The 19,568-nt window shown below is 38.0% G+C and overlaps 1 protein-coding gene across 1 annotated transcript; it reads right to left on the bottom strand.

Annotated features, from left to right (window-relative positions):
• Positions 1 to 281: 281 nt before the first annotated feature.
• RAB14 (Ras- protein Rab-14) lies at positions 282 to 18,300 on the bottom strand. Its single transcript, XM_051212289.1, has 4 exons — positions 18,096 to 18,300; positions 17,695 to 18,058; positions 12,701 to 12,769; positions 282 to 6,371 (listed from the first exon to the last, which is right to left on the bottom strand). The coding sequence occupies exons 1-4, from the start codon at positions 18,202 to 18,204 to the stop codon at positions 6,236 to 6,238; spliced, it is 678 nt and encodes a 225-aa protein (XP_051072460.1). The 5' UTR covers positions 18,205 to 18,300; the 3' UTR covers positions 282 to 6,235.
• Positions 18,301 to 19,568: the final 1,268 nt, after the last annotated feature.

The following is a 19,568-nucleotide window of genomic DNA, read 5'->3' as shown; positions in this document are numbered from 1 at the left end:
ATGTCATACACTGACCACCTTTTCGCTTTCTCCAACCGGTCCTGGCGTCGGCAAATAATGCACGAAGTGGAACTCTTTGGGACGACATTCGTAGGACATATCCAAGCCAATGAATTCAACGCTTTATGATTAGGACACAAATTGAATTATCGTCGCTGTGTCCGAACACGCGATGCCGGACCTCTGTATTACTAACATGGTGTTGCCACTGGATATCAGCAATCCTTCGGAGACAACGATGATCAAACATAGAGAGTCGTCTAACATTCTCAACTCGGAGAGGCCAGGTTTCACAAGCATAGAGCAAAACTACTCTCACCGACTCGTCGTAGATCCGACCTTTTACAGCCAGACTAACATCACGAAGGCGCCAAAGATGGCCCAGATTGGCATAAGCCGCTCTGGCTTTCATTATACGTGAATTGATCTTATCACTCACGCCACCATCAGCACTTACTCAGCTACCCCGATACATGAACTCGACCACTGCTATCTGCTCACTACCCATGGAGAGTAAAGGTTCAGCGTTCCGCCATTTTCTGACCTGTGACCAACAAGTCCCTATAGGCCACCTAAACGACCCACTTTTGTGCCTAGACGCCCCACCTGAGCATTCATGTCTCCGGCTGGTACTACCCTATCTGTTGTCCGGTCTGCATTAGTGTGCGAACGTTGATGGAGGCCAGTTTGAATGGCATAATTAGTTTCAGGAAGACTGGTTTAGTATTCATAGTCAGCGGTAGTATTCAACTTTCTACCAGTCGGTGACTTGATGTCTTTTAGATAAGACAGGATTCCCACCATAGGCAAGTCGCCGAATAAGTTGAAAAATAAAATACTCAAAATGAGAATAAAGGGTATTAGATAAGTGACGTAGTATAAAAGAGATGAAAACGAATGTTACCAAACGATTATGAATGTAATTTGTCTGAATGCGAGCTGAAGCAAGAATAACTTTTCCGGTAATAATCATCACTTGATTTGTGAGTGGGCTGGGATATTGCCAGGATGCCCAAACCAAAGAAGGTCTATCGAGTGAAATAGAAGTTTTCTTGCATAGTCCAGTTCAACTTTACTCTGTATCGACCGGATAACTGAGATAAAAATGTTGTTATGATTCAGAGTTTCATAAACTGACTAACGAATTTTAGATTATTAAAATGTGAGAAAAAATAATGCTGATCGGTAGATGATATGAAATGACATTATTTAACCGAGTGATAACTGTTCATGTGACCGAATTATTGACGCAAGCCTCCAACTGAAGTGATATTAAAGAAAAATTAACAGCCAGATTTAAACGTTCTTGAAGATTTAATAAAATATTAAACTCAAATGCAAAATACTGAACACAAGAATAAGAATGAAAGGAAGTCATTTGACAAATAAACGATTAGAGGATATGTCAATTATAGGTCATTTATTCTGCAGTATAATTAATGCCTAACTATAAGTTCTAATTCTTATCCTATTTTATCACATGTCAGGGTTAATGATCACAATTTCCAGTGTATTGTTTGTTTTCATTCATACTATAGTAAGACATAAGTCAGTGATCTTGAGTGCTGTTAGAGGTATGAGGGCGGTTATCACTTCCTGGTTGCCCACACCGTGGAAGGGTTCTTCTGGAGGTACCTGAAAAGGAAATTGAATTAGGAGTGGCCTTAGTGACCTGAGAGCGTGACCACAGTGCCCAAGGGACAACTGCTTGAGGTCAATGACACACGACCTTTTTATGGGTGATTTTCGTGTTAGCTCCGTACTTGTTGAGATCTTACCGCCGGAGACGGATATCCGTGGGATAAGGCGAGGTGTGCATTTTTAGGGTCGACCTTTTCTAACCCCACCCCTCCTTGTGGGAAGGCAGCATCGCTCTCATGCTGGTTGTCTGAAGGAAACACCTTACTGCTGTCATGCCTCTGTACAGTCAGCAGTACGACTTCATCTTCGGACCTTGGGTTTGTTGCTTTTAGTCTTACCGCTCTTCAACCGACCTGTCTGACATGGTAGGACCTTGAGGAACGGTTGTCCCAGCCAGTATAGCTCGCTTGCTTCATCACGATAGGCAGGCCCGTTCACCACATCAAGATAGCAACAACGATCGGGAAGTAATACATAAAAAGTTCAATTTTGTTTATTTAGCAAGTTTCATGAAAATTTTTTCACCTTTTTATTCTTTAATGTAGATTATCATATTGATTGGACCTATTCAGGTTATCTCAATTACATTCACTTTTAAATCAATCTAAAATTATTTCCTGTGTTTATTAGAAATTGTTTGACTGGTTTTTTTCTTTTCTTGTTCAGAACTTTCAATATTATTCATTCACATTTCCTTTAACATATACTCAAACTCAGGGTCATCAAATTTCACAATCAAAATGATACCTTAAAATCATTGATTTGAAATCCATTGATTTATTGAATTAACTTCTGCCAATTTACAAGATCTTACGTCTATAATATTGGCAATATCAATTTCACTCATAACTTAACTCTGTTGGTAACATTTATTATTGATTTTTCAGAGGCATATTCACAATGAAAACTTATGTCAAATAGGATATGATTTACACAATATGTAGATCTTAATAAAACTTATTAACTATGAAATGTCACATTATATTTGACAAAGCATTGTTTATTTTTTTTATTCATGGTTATTAATGGTATGAACTTGAATTGACAAATAAAAACAATTAAAAGTCATATGATTAAATTTAGAATTGATTTTAGATGATTTAAGATAGTTGATACATTGACAAATTAACTGGGTAAAATGAAATTTGGAACCATTGTGATAAATAAAACCCAATTCTTACAACATCACTATTATGTAGTTGTTCTATAAAAGACGAAGTCTACTATTTTATATTTATACAGTATTTTCTTTTCTTTTCTCAGTTTTAATGAAAAGAAATCCAGGTCACATGACAGTGAACATCAACTTTTTCTCTTATAAGCTGAAATGATCAAAAATCAAAACTAGTCAAATGGGATTATGTCCAATTTACCAGATTCTGGCTAATATCTTAGGCGATTTAGCTACTAAAACTGGACCATCATATATAAAGAGCTCGGAGATTAATATATCAGAGTTAATTGGTTTCTTTCACTTTAGATAACCTGTGATTTCTTACACTTTGTTAAGAAACACAGGCTTATGTTGATCTTTCATTTGGATTAATTAAGCAAATTCAAAGTAACTGTGAAAGACGGTTCAACTTACTTTTCTTCTTTTTGTTGACATTTTTTGTGACGGAGTGATCACAGATTACAAGGTAACCACGATTCTCATTAGCATTTCATAGAAAGCGAAAGTGTAAATGAACCTTGATGAGATCATGACTTGACTCAGTTGAGTCATGACTTCCCAAAATAACTCCGAAAATCAGCTTTGGAAATCAGTTATTAGTGAGAACATGATAACTTTCAGGACATGAATTTCAGATTGGTGAATTCTTTTCAGAAAACTTAAATCAATACTAAAATCATTAGTTTAAATTAGACAGTGAAACATAAAGCTTCTAAACAATGTATCTGTGATTTTTTCTTAAGAGTATCTACGTTGTCAGTATGAATTTCAATTCAACCAGCTAAATAAAGGAAGTGTCTAGAATTTTTAGATAATTAGGTACTTGAAGACAAATAGCCATCACAACCAGAATGTAACCTCGAATCTCGAGCAAAATCTTAACAAGTGGAGCCCAACCCTGTCGTATGTGAAGTAGTTACCCATCGAAAACAATGAAAAGTAGTTGGGGAATGTTGTGAATTGATTGAAGTTAGACATGTAAACCAGTGGGTGCCGATTCAGTAGTCTAAAGGTTAGGCCCTAAGAGCAAAACATGAAGGCCCTGGGTTCGATCCCCAGTGGAGTCTTGAATAACCGTTACTGGGGTGTTGTATACTAGGACGAAGTAGATATCTATCGCTTCCAATGGTTAGCCAACTTAGGTCGGCTTGTGATCAGAATAACATACACCGATCCCCACAAACCTATACATTATTAATGAATTACTGAACATCATTAACATTGTTCACCAATTTTTGCTATTTTTGGCAAGTCATATCGATCATACCTATGGTATAAATTAGCTTGTTCTATGTATATTTCGTTATTTTGGACGACAGTAAAATCAATACGAATCGCTTAGACAGTGACCAATGTGAAATCTGCTCTTATGTACGTTTATTTCTGTTCATGGCATTTAAAGAAACATGCTTTTGCATGCTTGCGTACACCATACACAAAATTGATATTGTGAACAACAGGCTAAAAAGTTTGTAACTCAATTACGTAAGTAATTTAATACAAGCATGATCACTAAAATATACTATCAAAATAAGCCTTTATCCGATGAGCAGAAATAACAACATTACAGCTAAAATTGGAAACAATAATCACCTTATGAATTATTTTTTTTAGAAAGAGCTATTTGAATTTAAATTGCTGATTTCACAAATTAATAAGTATGCAAAACTTGGAAGAATACCTGTCACTGAGGCAAAACAAGAACCTTTTAATATTCAAAATGTTATTCACCTAGTACCAACATAAGTTCGTTAAGTAGATCACAATGCGTAGATATGCTCACCATTTACATCCATGCTTATCAAAAAGATGTAAAATCAATAAAGGATCTAAAACCGACTGAATGACAATACCATCATAGAAACGATAAATAAACAATCACTACAATGACTTAACTACCAAACGTTTTAACTTCGTTGGTACAATGCTATATGATATGGTATATGCTATATTTTAGCAGTGATAGTACATTAGGTAAGCGTGGACCGTAAAAAGACATATACCTCTTGAAATAACATTCAAAATAATTAAGTGTTGGCAATGTTGCCTATTCATTTGTTAGAAGGAAGAAGAAACAACTCTCCAACGATAAATGTATAATAAATAAATAAGTGAAGGTATTTGCAGTTACATAGGTGTTTCGATTATTATTATCGTTATCAATCAGTACACAATTTAATTATCGACAAACAACAAGAAAAAACCGAAAACATGATTAAGGAATAAAATAAAAATGAGATTTAAACAGATGAGCAAGCAAATGGAGAGATTGTTTTTGGAAAAGAAAAACGAGAGAATACAAAACAGTTTTCAAGAACAAATACAAAATGAACAGAAAGAAATTTGAAGAAACATATGAGTTGTGTTGTAGAAACAATCCATATTGAAGAAAGAAAAAGCTTGTAAAATATTCAATCTTTAGAAAATATTATTAACCATCAATCAATTTACCCGATAAGAAATAGATTTGTGCTTTTATGCATTGTACCGTGGAAAAAGTATCACATAGTAGCTTTATAAAAGAAATAAACGGTGCGAGGAAATTATCGTTAGAATATATATAGCTATTAAGAAAGAACATACTTAAACAAAATTATATAACCTCATGATTCGTCTTATTATTGAAAAGAAGAGGAAACCTGCATAAAGGAGGAATGCTTTTTTTTCCATTATTGACTCAATTTAAAGTGAAAAGAGTTACATCTTTTTACAACCGCATACAGAAGATCACACAAATACATACACAGTAATATGTAATATTTGCTCCGGTTAAGACATCTGTACAAAATTTAGTGTTTGCACATAACTTATGGCCAACACAGAAAATCATGCTTACGTTATTGAATTACATCAAGTAGAATGGTAAAGAGAGAAGTAAGATAAAAATAATGTCTTTCTTAAATAAACTAAATAATGACAACATCGAACGAAACAGGTAGACGGCCATGTTATGTCAACTTAACAACATCAATGATCCAATATAGTGTGGAACACAAATACATTGACAAACACACATAGAGGGTGAGAAGAGCGTCAGTGATAAAATATAAAGCACATTATTGGTCAGAAAATTAAAAAAAGGTGATCAAATGTACAAATTAAACTATTCTCATAAAGAAAGATATTAACTAGAAAAAGTGACTTTATCAGTGAACAACATATATGCATAGTGTCTGAAACCCGATAATTTTTAAAATATGTATAAATTCACTTGAACTGCAAAGAAAAAGCCAATAATAATTATTGAAAATGACGATTATGAATTACCATGACGATAATGATGATGCTAAGTATGAAAAATGACTTTTATTCTGGAACAAAATAAAATGAAAAATCGTGATCACGGGAAAGATAAATTCCTATAATGTAACAGGATTTTCTTTATTGTGTTTATTTTTGTTTCATATATGAATTCTGTTTTTAACAAGCACACCCACTTTGACGAGTTCCATCATTAGTTGAAGCTGAATTGCCAAGTTCTACACTATTCCGTCCAGTACCTGGCGTTAATGAACCTTTACTTATTACACCTCCATCAACACTGTTTAGATATACACTAGAAAAGATAAAATAAAATATTGGACACTGAAATACAAATTGTATTCTGAGCAAAAATGTTACTTTAAAAAGACAAGACTAGTTATGCAGTGAAAATAATTCAAAACTTCACAACTGCTTATCATTATTTACAAGGATTAGGCAGTAGCAGTGAATATTTTCTTTATGAATATAACCTTTTATGACCGACTTCTATGTTAATTTTTTCATTAAAAAGTATTTTAAGGTATATATATATATATATATATATATATAAAACCAATAAACAGTTTGAGACTAAGCTGAACATTTGACTAACATAGAGCAAAGTAGTTGAAGAATGATGTCTGTTATAATTGATATTAGTTGATTGGAAGCCAGAAAAATCAGATATGTTATAAAAAGACGAAACAAATAATTGGTGTAGATTGATTTGTCTCACAAGACTTTTAACACCATTAGTGAGATAGAATTAAGAGCTTGTGAATTAATGAGTTATATTTTCAACCAAAAATATGCGTATTAAAATAACAGATTATTAAATTATTTCTAGTGAGATGTCTTACTGATCACCATACAGTGAGATACTTGATACAGGTTTATCTAAATGGGACCATATTAGTGATAATTAGAAGTGGCTACGATGAAAATTATTGTTAAGCATGGTATCTGGTAGATGTGGTGTTACGAACAAAACAGATTAGGTGTATACTTTTGGAGTAGTTTACCATTACATTTCTAAATGTTTGAAGATCTTCATCATATTAAAAGACTAATATATATGAACAGAGAGTATTCTTTTCGATGAATTCTCTTCAGGTTCTACAATTTTATAACCAAATTAATCCGAAAAATGTCCAGATTTAGGGCAAAGTGCATCGTTTAAGGTTATAGCATATAAATTTCGTTTTTTTTTTAAATAAAATTGTTAAGGTTAAGATGATTCGTATAAAATGTTAACTTGAATCAGTTTCTACGTTAGATGCAATTTTAAGATCCATGATCCGAATTAATATGGGTCAGATGGGGTAAGAAAAACAATAGTGCAATTACAAATTCGATCAAATGTTTAGTGGAAGACTACAATGTGTAGAAAATTAGTAAGATATACTAAAGGCGATACGAATGTAAAGTAAATAAATTATGTATTCGGGAGATTAATAATGATCTTAAACTAATAAAAGACTGATAACAAAAATAATACGATATGTGAATAAAGGTGACAGAAATAATTATATTTAACTACGAAAGGTTGTAAGTACAATAGTCAAATTTGGTCATTTAATAGCTAAGATTACTATTGATTAATTGGCTTTGAGGTTGGCCAGGAGAGGGGAAGTAGTTGAAGACATTTCTTTTGTGAACATAGCTCCAGTTTCTTAATCCGGACGGCTACTGCTTCAGCCGTTTCAAAGACTGTGAGTTTGACAGGGTTCGGCAAGAAATTACTGACCCGATAAATAATTGAAAAGGATTAGTTTCTACTGGCGCTATGACCAGTTTGCACTAAATCGGTCAATATTGGGTTGTTCATTTTCTTCACTAGATCTTTGCATAGACAAGCTGAGAGGTGTTCGCGAGCACGGAAATGTAAATTCCTAGAACTTTTACCGATTTAAAAGTTGTGGACTTTCATGTCACTAAATTTGTTAGGTGTTTCAGCAAAAATTTATGTCACGATTAAATCGGATAAATTCCAAACAATAGACTGTAGGTTTAAACATCGGTTTCAATACTTAAGGTAAACAGGTAACAATACTTATTATCAAACAAAACATGTGAATCAAAGTGGAATACATAAGTATGTATTTGGTCGTATAGTTACTATAAAGTTAAATCTTTTTAAGAAAAAAAAACAAGGAACCAGGCTTTCAGTTAGAATACATGTGTTAATGCTTTTATGAGCGATTTTGTTAATTACACTAACAAGATTTCAAAGAGTACAACAAAGTGGGCTTATAAAAAAAAGCGAGAATAACGTTAATGCTCATTCCTACCATGATAGGGGAGTCAGTCTCTAAAATCTACAAGTAGGTTTGATTTTGTCTTAGGTTTTCTAGTTGTGTAGGACTATAACTAATTTTGACTGACAAGTATGTTAAGCAAACAAAATGAACGCCTTAAAACAATATCAAAACGTCTTATTTTAATTGCATGACTGTGCTAGTTTTCCCATTAGATAGGTTTTCCATATGTGTCTCTTGAGCATTGTTTAGGTTTCATGAAACCGACTGAGCAATATTGCGGTTAAGTAGAGATGGCAGACCGGTTGATTAAGTTACGAACCTTCACTGATTGAAGTGTTCAGGATGTCACATGCGGTCGATCACCGCCAACCTTGGCAACCAAGGAATGCTGGCATACAAGTAGATCGGAATAAAGCTAGGATTGGCCAAACAAAAACGCTATCAATCCATGAAATCCTTGACTGACGACCTGAGTTTTGCTAGTAGATGCACAATAATCGTGGTTAGAGAGTGAGTGACATGGTTCAGAATAGGTCGCGATGGCACAGGTACACTCACTTTATCATTCTCGTAATATTAAGTACTGTTTTTAATACATAGTTTTCTACTGTCTTCTAGATCCATATTCTTAGGGTTAATTCTTTTCTATTGTCACAAACTTCAATTTTCTTTGTTATACATCCTGTTATTTTCATCTCGTCGTGCCAATGTAGTATGGCGACTTGGGTCAACGCACATATGTACCAGGCTCCCCGAATGCCCTGATACGGCCGAGAGTGGGGAGAGTCCGCTCTCCCTCTCGAAATACTCTCACACGGCCACGCGTATACAGCCTCTGCCAGGGAAGTCCTACTCATTGCCTTCTCGTGGCAGGGGTGTTGTTTACGAAAATGAGAGGACGAAAAGCGAATGTCCGGCGCTTTAACCGGATTCCAAACCAATGGTGCACATGGGCACCAGTATCCTGCGGGAACAAATGGCGTATGAACCAATCATTGGTCATCGGCTACCATGGGACTGCATCTCCTTACGATGCTCCACTGCCTTGTGGGTTAGACCTTTAAGTCAAAGGCTCGGGGAGTGGCCCCCTAAGATAACCACCTGCTTCGATCTGGGCACCCGGGCAGTATCGCAGCCCACACGCAAATGATGAACTCTCTATATCTATGGAAACTACTTTTCTCGCTTCGAATAGCAATCAAATTATTATTATTATTATTATTATTATTAGTATTATTATTATTATTATTTACTACGACATTATTCACCCTCTTTTATACTTATACAGCGGCTCGTCTTTGGTGGAAATTCGACTGTATCTAAACGTTCTCGTGTCACTGTCCGGTTGAAAATTGTATGTTACTACTGAATATGAGTACTGAAACAGTTTTTCTGAAACCACGTGCACCATTCAAACTGGCTGCCTTCAACGTTCGCACACTTATGCAGGTTGGACAACAGATAGGGTTGGCTATGTCTTTGGAAAGTTTTCATATCGATGTCTGCTGTCTATCCGAGACCCATATTCAAGACTCTGGTGAAGTACTACAAATTCGCTCTACATCTGTCACTTCGAAAAGCTTGTTTTACTTGCGCTTATCCGGGGACCCTGTGGCATCTTCGTCTGGTCTTGCTGGCGTTGGTGTCGCACTAAGCGCTAGAGCTGAGGCAGCACTAATCGATTGGATCCCCATTAACAGTCGGTTATGTGTTGTTAGATTAGAGAGTTCCATCAAAGTGAGAAGAAATCGACGTGAGAAACGATGTCTTTTCGTCATCTCCGCCTATGTCCCGACAGATTGCAGCCCGGATGCGATCAAGGATGAGACTTACCACCAGTTATCTGTTCTTCTCCAGAAAGTGCGTTCGACTTATATTGTAGTACTAGCCGGAGACTTGAATGCTCAGGTCGGGCGTCTAGGCACAGAAGGGAGTCGTTTAGGTGGCCGATGGGGACTCGTTGGTCGCAGGTCAGATAACGGGGACCGTCTACTGCAACTTTGCACAGACCACAACCTGTTTCTGGCTAGCACTAACTTTCGGCACAGTCATCGCCGATGTGCCACCTGGCGTCCTCCCTCTGCATCTCAAGCCTCGACTCAGATTGATCACATCGCGATCAGCTACCGCTGGCGTGGTTGTGTACAAGACTGCCGCTCTTTTTGGAGTACCTATCTGGACTCTGACCATGCCTTGGTCTGCACCAATCTTGCCTTACTTTTCAGTGGACAACGAAGTGACCACCATCAACGGATTGATGTTAGCAAGCTGGTTGCAACTTCTGTTGCTAGTAAGTATCGAACCGAGCTAGTTTCTAGGCTAGCTACCATTCCACCGAAAAGTATAGATGAGCATTGGTTGCAATTGCATGACTCCATGAAAATGGCAGGTACAGTCAGTTGTGGGTTCACGAGACGTCCCATTTATAAGCACTGGGTTTCTTCAGGTTCCTTACAATTCATTGAAGCCCGTCGGTCTACTCCGGGTGACCGTGAGTTTGACCACAAACGAAGGATGTTACGTAAGGAAATTGGGCAAAGCTTGCGTAAGGACCGAGAAGCCTGGTGGTCGGAGCGTGCTAATGAGATGGAAGCAGCAGCTGCATCTGGTAACTACCGGAAGCTCTTCCAGCTCATCCGAGCCACTGGCAGCAAGAAGTCTGGTGTGAGTGAAACAATCTGCGAGGATGATGGGATGCCAATCACTAACATCCATCGACGTCTTGGACGATGGGCAGAATTTTTCGAAGGGCAGTTCAACTGGCCTGTTGCTCCGGCAACATCGGTCAGTCTGTCCTGCTCTCTGTGGCCGGTGACGACTGATCCACCAAATGAGGCGGACGTCCGCAAGAAACTCCAACTCTTGAAGCGTTACAAACCACCTGACCCAGATGACTTACCTCCGGCTCTTTTTAAAGATGGTGGTGACTTTTTGACTAAGAATTGATGACGTTGTTTACAAAGGTTTGGGAGTTAGAGAGTGTACCAACGTCATGGAATGAGTCGATAGTTGTCCCTATCTTTAAAAGGGTTCACGTCGTTCCTGTAACAACTATCGGGGATAAGTCTACTTCCGATTGCGTCCAAGCTATTGGCTTCCGTCATACTTCGTAGGTTGTTCAAAACCCGAGAAAGATTGACTCGCGAGGAGCAGGCTGGGTTTCGTTCTGGTCGAGGATGTATTGGTCATATCTTCACCCTCCGCCAAATGTTAGAACACCGCCATACTTATCAAAGGCCAACAACCGTAGTGTTTCTTGACATCAGGGCTGTTCTCTAGGATTGTCTATTGAAGAAGGGTGTGCCTGAGAAGTTTATTAACATCCTAAAAGCCCTATATACAAACACCTCAGGCAGAGTGAGGGCATACAACCACCTTTCTCCATTGTTCCATTCGAGCAGTGGGGTTAGGCAGGGTTGCTCAATCTCACCATTCCTCTTCAACTTTGCCATCAATGACATTCTAGAAACAGCTCTGATGAGAGAGCAGTTTTGCTCTATGCTTGTGAAACCTGGTCTCTCCGAGTTGAGGACGTTAGACGACTCTCTGTGTTCGATCATCGCTGTCTCCGAAGGATTGCTGACATCTAGTGGTAACACCATGTCAGTAATGCAGAGGTCCGGCATCGTGTGTTCGGGCACTGAGACGATAATCCAATTGGTGTCACCATCTTGAAACACCGACTTCGGTGGCTTGGACATGTTCTCCGAATGTCGTCCCAGAGAATTCCACGTCGTGCATTATTTGCCGACTCTGGGACTGGTTGGAAGAAGCGGAGAGGTGGTCAGTGCATGACATGGTGTCGTGGTATGAAAGAAAGCTGCAAAGGACTGGCTTGTGTCGGTCCTTCACGACTCCCTGGTAGGGGTCTGAGAGATGGTGCTACACAGTGGCTAGAAACGTTATCAGATATGGCTCAGAATAGAAGCCAGTGGCGATCCTGCTGTAACCTTCTTTTACTTTCTTCATAAAAAGTGGTTGTGTCTTCCTTACCTGAAAGATTTCTTCTGATTGTACCTCGTTACTATCACACTACCTTACACCAATCTCTTCGTTATTGTTCTCTTTTTCTCTTGCGCTCCTTAGTTGTTTTTTTTTCTATTTCTCTTCGCATTCTCATTGTTTTGTGTGGCGCATATATATTGGCGCTCTCTTGTACCAATATTTATGTGTTCAAATAAATAAATAAATAAATAACTTCAACCGCATACTACAGATGAACTAGATTTTAGGAAATACAGGTTTCAAACATTCTCAATTCTTAACTACCGAAAACCTCCACACTTTGACTAAAATCCCCTACAGTTCCTAAAACATATTTAGGAGTTGAACATAAAAATGCAGCCAAATGAAATAAAAATCACTTAACTTCGCTACTTACCTTCCATCCTGGACGTTCTGGAATATTTTTCGAGCTGTTTCGGTGAATACATTTTCTACGTTAGCACCACTGTAAGTAAATAAGAGAAGTAATCACAGATTTTCGACTTTTTATATGAACTTTTAAAGCTGCATACGTGTTGTGGCCAAATAAATTTTAAAAGGTTAACATGGTCAACAGATGATTAATTTGAGCATACAGGTGAGTGGAGAACTTAATAATAACCGAGTGGTTTGAGTAGTTGCGTAATATTGGTAAAGTGACTGAATAATAGCATGAAAACAACATAATAGCCAATATCTCATAGGAACCACGAACTGTGGTACGGCCGAGAGTGGGGAGAGTTAGCTCGCCCTCTCGAAATGCTCTCACATGGCCACGCGTATATAGCCTCTGCCAGGAAAGTCCTACTCACTGCCTTATCGAGGCATTACTGTTGTATACGAAATTAAGAGGATGAAAAGCGAATGTCCAGAGCTTTAATCGGGTTAGTGGATATGGAGAATCCATTTATAGGAGTTGGAAAACCCTAATTCTAAACCAATGATGCACATGGGCTCCAGGATCCTGAGGGAACAAATGGCGTATGAACCAATTATTCGTTACCAGCTAGCACAGAACTGCATCTCCTGGAGCTGATCCACGGTACTGTGGATCAGACCTTTGCGTCGAAGGCTCCGAGTGTGGCCCCCTAAGAAAACCACTTGTTTCGGTCTGGGCACCCGGGCAGTATCACAGCCTACACACAAATCAGGTGACTTGTGTGGTGCATATGTATTTGGTGCCCCTTTATACCAATATTTGCGTTTAAATAAATAAATAGTTGGTTATTCTGTTCAAAATTCATTCAATATTTTTCTATACAAGTCAATTATGCTGTCTGTATCATACCAAAACACCATTCAAGAAACGCAAATGAAGTACAAGTAAACTCATTTTTGCTTTACAGTTGTTTAACATAGTTTTTGAAGGTTTATTTCATATTTATTTATTTTAACACATAGTTACATATGCGCTACGCAATCTCGCTTGATATGTGTGGTTTTCTTAGGGGGCCACACTCGGAGCCTTCGACGCAAAGGTCTGATCCACAGTACCGTGGATCAGCTCCAGGAGATGCAGTTCTGTGCTAGCTGGTAACGAATAATTGGTTCATACGCCATTTGTTCCCTCAGGATCCTGGAGCCCATGTGCATCATTGGTTTAGAATTAGGGTTTTCCAACTCCTATAAATGGATTCTCCATATCCACTAACCCGATTAAAGCTCTGGACATTCGCTTTTCATCCTCTTAATTTCGTATACAACAGTAATGCCTCGATAAGGCAGTGAGTAGGACTTTCCTGGCAGAGGCTATATACGCGTGGCCATGTGAGAGCATTTTTCAAGGGAGAGCGAGCCCACCCCACTCTCGGCCACACCGGGGCATTTGGGGGCACATCGCCGTAGTATACTTGCGTGTTTAGACAATGTATAGTCATTTCAAATCTGACATTGCACTTACTAATATTAGCACCACCCATGAAGTGGGATGATTGGTTTTTAACGGGTACGATGAACAGTATTCGTGTGAGGGCACCAATCTTGGTGTATTAAGACCTTAAAGACAGCTGTATTTGTCAATATCAGAAATAAAATCAGAGGAACGAGAATACTGTGAAATAAAGATATGGATCTGGAAAGGAAAGTAAATGAGTGATGTCCCTAGGATTTAGTTGATGGATGTCGAATGCCTCTGTAACATTGTGGCTCGGAATTAAGGCTAGCTATGTAACAGTGCAATGAAAACCTCTTCGGATTTATCTCTATGAAAATTACTATCGTAATGTTTATCTGTAAAACGTCTCTTCAGATTCTTACTGCATCAAAGTTTTAGATTTCGAAAAAAGTTATCGTTACTGTCAAAGATTTTGGGACTAATATGAATACCATTAATATTCCAGTGGATGAAGAACAGATGGGAGAGTAACAAAATTTAACTCAACTATCATTCAGAGGTCTTAAGGCTTAGTATCACAGATATTTAAAAAGTGAACAACTATTCTAATTCTTTCCACCTCTACTTTCGATAACCACAGCCAATTCTAAGAAGGGTTTTATTTTCGGTCTAGTCTTTTCTATTACTAGTTTTGATACCACTTCTAATACTCCTGAATTTTCTGTTAGTTTCATTTTACAATGGTAATGGGGTGTGGCAAGTTTATCCGATGTATACATCTGCTAGGTTTTACGTTGCGGATGACTGACCGGCTGAACTATCTATCACACAAATCCTTATTAAAAAGTCACCAAAAAAGCACTTCATAAGGTAAAATGACTATATTGAAGCAAATTCCTGAAATCAACAGATAAACAAACAACAATACCACTCATTAGAATACAGTCAAGAACAAAAAATCAATGTGTCATTGAGCAAAATCAAGACAAGCTAGCGGAAATTCGACTTTTAAATGATTTCATTTACTAGAGTTGTAAGAGCACATTATAATTATTTTTAAAGTTTTTTTTGTAACAAATACAGAGGTATTACGTTACTAACAAAGCTATCAAGTAGTACAAAAAGGTCAGGTGATAGTCAAGAAGTAATGAGGAGCAGTACAGTGAAGATAATTTATGGATGTGGAAAAATTATCCACATGAGGCGAATGGTTACTAATGACAAATACAAGAAATACTAGGGAGACGGTGAAATTAGGGACTGAATGTGTTACTCTTGAACACAGATAAGGTTGTAAGTGATGATTTACTAAAACCTTTAGTTTACAAAAACTTCTGATTCGAACTTTCTTTGAGCCAGTTCGCTCGATTATGTGGATAATGTTGAATGGTTATTCTAGTGGGGGAGGACACGACCATCTGTTGAAAAATACAGCTGACAACTGGTTTATATTTCCCTTTAGATAATCATGAATGGTAGCGTACGGATAGATGTTTGGAAAGGGTATTTTTCAAGGCTAATATAACCTCCACACGAGAGCAAGTAAACTATCAGATACATAGTGAAGTAACCCGAAATGAGTTTATCCTTGACAGATCCTCAGATCAGGCACCTATAAAAGATTTGAACCTAGGCTTATTAGGATGTCTCTTAAAGAGATCCTAACATTCAGTTTTTCAGGATCTCTGCGGCTCTATACCTTTTGAATCCGATGCTCATGAATCACATATTCGTCACCCGTGTTTTTCTGTCTGGTTACGAGAGAATTCGTTTATGAGTTACGGATTATACTCAATTCATGGTCAGTTCTGTTGCTTGTGCATATTTGTTGGACCCTTAATGATAGAGAATACGTTGGATTTCCTTGTCTGTTCAGTGGAACCTAACTTCGGAAGTTTATGTACTACTTGTTCTACATCGGGTTTCTAAATACTACTCTTTATAGACCCGTCTAACCCTTTGGGAAGGTTATGAAGGGAAATAAATTCTGAGTTAACCTGCAATTATGTTGTGAATGTAGTTGACCGGTGACTATAACTGAACTCGTTAAGATCGATACTGATCAGGTGCAACTTTGATAGCCTTTTATCGAGTAAAAATACGATGTCTTCCGCGTACTTGATGTCGAAATCATTCACATCACTAACATGTACTTCCTTTGAAGCTATTTCCAGTGTTATCAGTGGCAAAATGGGAGAGAATGTGGGGGAACTAATCTAAACTAATTAATTAGTTGGACTGGAACAGTGAAGAGAAATAGTTGGATAACCTAACTCTTTTTGGGGTGTTTGTATGGACCTTTCAAGATACTATTAGATAACTCCGGCAAATTTGTTTTCAACGGTAGTCCGAAGCGGTTTCATCCATTAAGTCGAAAGTGGCCTTGATATCAAGAAATATGATTGTCATACTACAGAAATGTGGCAGTATTTAAGCAGCTAGAGGGAATCAATAACGTGATCAATACATCCAAGACCCGAACACAAATTAGCTTGTCTGTCTAAACAACATTCATGGGGAAGTGAACCAATGAAATCGTCCTCCACTTAGCGTTTGAAGTATTAAAAATGGCTTGACACTATAACTTAGGGACAACATTTGAGCGACACCAAAGTGACCTAGATTTGTGTGGCGCATATGTATTTGGTGCCTCTTTGTACCATTATCTGTGTTGAAATAAAATAAAATAAAAGTGACCTAGAGAGTGTCTACCTATTTACTAGGGCTAAATGAGGGTTATAAAGGAGTTTGGAGAATAAGGATTATGATCTATATTTGATGGTTAGGGATTAGGTTTACGAATTTTCATCAAGAACTGAAATCAGATGGAATGTCAAGACGCTACCTGGCCAAATGAGTGAGTGAATTTTGCGCCAAAATTCATGACCTGGTGTCCTAAATTTAATTGCTTCGCCCATAAATTATATTCTTACCTAAAATCCTGTACCAATGAAATCACAGATTTGTCCAGTGATAACACGCTTCAGGACTACGCAAAAACCCAAGTAGTTTAGTGAAGAATGCAGAAGCATTAATCGAATATATCTCGGAGAAACAGATGAATTCATAAAGCAAAACAAAAACGGATAAACTTCAGGTTTTAATGTTATACGGGAATAGAGGAAGTCGGAAGGAAAACATCAGAACAAAGACGTGAGAGGAAAGGGGAGTCGAACTAATAACGTGCTGATCAAAACCTAAGGGCAGACAAGGTGTTCGCATCAGTATAACTGATAAGTTCCAAGCCATCTCATATTATCCCGAACTAGTGATATCAGTCATATTAGATACGTCACTTAAGTGCATCCTGACGTAATTAAGATCGACTTTGCCATTTTCTGAGCGCGTGAAATCTTATTTATCCTTGCGTTTTTTGAACCTTTATGAACGAATTGTCATGGGATTAATTAACGATCTTAACAGCTGCTGAAAAACGACTTGATGACTTCGTCCCATTGGTTCATTATCAAGTAAAGGCCGCGTAACCAGCCCGAAGTATTTGCTGCCTAGCTTGTAAGTACATAGAAACATTTCGAAACTAAATCAGAAAGACTTACGATTTAGCGCTACACTCTAGAAACAAAAGACCATTTTCATCTGCCAGTTGTTTAGCCTCTTCATAAGTAACATCACGTTGCTCTTCGAGGTCAGCCTTATTGCCAATAAGAAAGATAACGGTATTGGGGGAAGTCAGTCGCCTAGCATCTGTTAACCACGTTTGAATCCGGTTGAAGGTTGGCTTCCGTGTGATGTCGTAAACTAGTAAAGCCCCGGAAGCTCCTCGATAGTACGATCGTGTTACTGCCCTGAAACGTTCTTGGCCAGCTGTATCCCATATCTGGATCTTAACTTTCTGGTCATTTACTTCAATGATTTTTGTGGAGAACTCAACACCAATAGTATGTGGGCAATCCGGAATAACTAAAGGACAACAGCGTGAGAAGAAACATCAGCTTACACTTTTTTTCAGTGAACTGGTGCATTAAACAACTTTTTCCTACCCCCATATCACCAACAATTATATATTTAAATATATATGAATAGTTGTAGCCCCCTCCGATAGACATTTTTGCGCAGAAATCGTATACGGCGGATTATATGCAACGCACATGAGCGGTCTGTTGATAAGTAAAAACAAACTCACTATCAAATTGTTCAAAAACACCAAAAGCGAACTAAAAGAAGCCTTTAAGCAGTAAGATTTGTCTCTTCAATGCAATTTATCACCAGTGGAGATATAAACTGTGCGCGCGCTAATTAAAGAGACAGTGGTATTTTTCCTCGTTTAGTAAATTCTATTGTTTTGATCGTTATTACATATCAATATTACTGTTTTCACTTTAATTGAATTTGTTTCAGTTAAAGTATTCGATTGCAGTATCGTTTCTGCCTCCATATTAGTTTGTCGTCGGTGTTTCAAAAAGGGCAGTGATTTTGTACTTGTTGTGATTATCTTTGCTTTTGTGTAGTTATTGCATCAAAAGCATTCTTGGTCTTAATCAAAGTACTTTAGTTAAGGTTTGAAATCTTGCTAAAGTTTGCCTTGTAGTACCCTTTACTCGTTGACTGACACTGTGTTCATACTGCGATCATATTGTGTTTTACACCTTAATCTGACTAGAATGGTTGGTAGTACTCACAAATGTGGACAACCAAACTGTTTGTTCCCTGTGGAGGAAGGAATGCAATGTGATGGATGCAAAAAGTGGTTCTATATGATGTGCACCCGTTTAAGCCCCTCTGAATACAAAAGATATTCGAAGCCTAACTCACATTGGCTCTGCATGTTTTGCTGTTCAAATAAGACATTACTAATACAGGAGGCTATGAGCCTATTGGCCCTGGCCTGTAAGAGGAACGATGGCGAATGCACTGGTAACACGAGCACTGACAGTGTAGATCACCAACGTAGATGATCTATGTCGAAATGATTGGAGGCCTACTCGAGTTAGACGTGAATAGTGTGACGAACCAACTAACGTCGAAGTCACACCTCGTGGTCAGCACCTTACGTGGACTACCCCCATTGACGTAACAAGGTACTATAGATGCTTTGAAGACTGTACAACACAAAGGACGTTATTACAGAAATATATTAGTTAAAGTAGATACAAGCCAAAGTAAGACCACTGCCGCATGGGCCAGTCCATGACATACAATTAACTAATGCGCGTCAGTTGTACATGACCTTGGCAGGGAGCGACGATCTGTTCGACATTCAGTGATCCAACTGCCGGATGATTTGGCTAGGGCTCAGTGACATTTCACTGGCCCTACAATACTCCCCACCAGATTCAGCGGCCGGTTGAATCGGTACCAAACATGTTGGGAGCAGTCGCGCGTCGGAGAGTGTCAAACGAATATTATAAATTCTCCAGGTATTGCTTATCTGTAAAACAAATGGAAAGGAGGCGGCAGAAACTGGTCGGGA

Source organism: Schistosoma haematobium, chromosome ZW, assembly GCF_000699445.3.
Source record: "Schistosoma haematobium chromosome ZW, whole genome shotgun sequence".
In the NCBI taxonomy this organism is placed as follows: Eukaryota; Metazoa; Platyhelminthes; class Trematoda; order Strigeidida; family Schistosomatidae; genus Schistosoma; species Schistosoma haematobium.
Note: the sequence above shows the minus strand (reverse complement) of the source record. Positions and strands in the feature narration are given on the sequence as shown.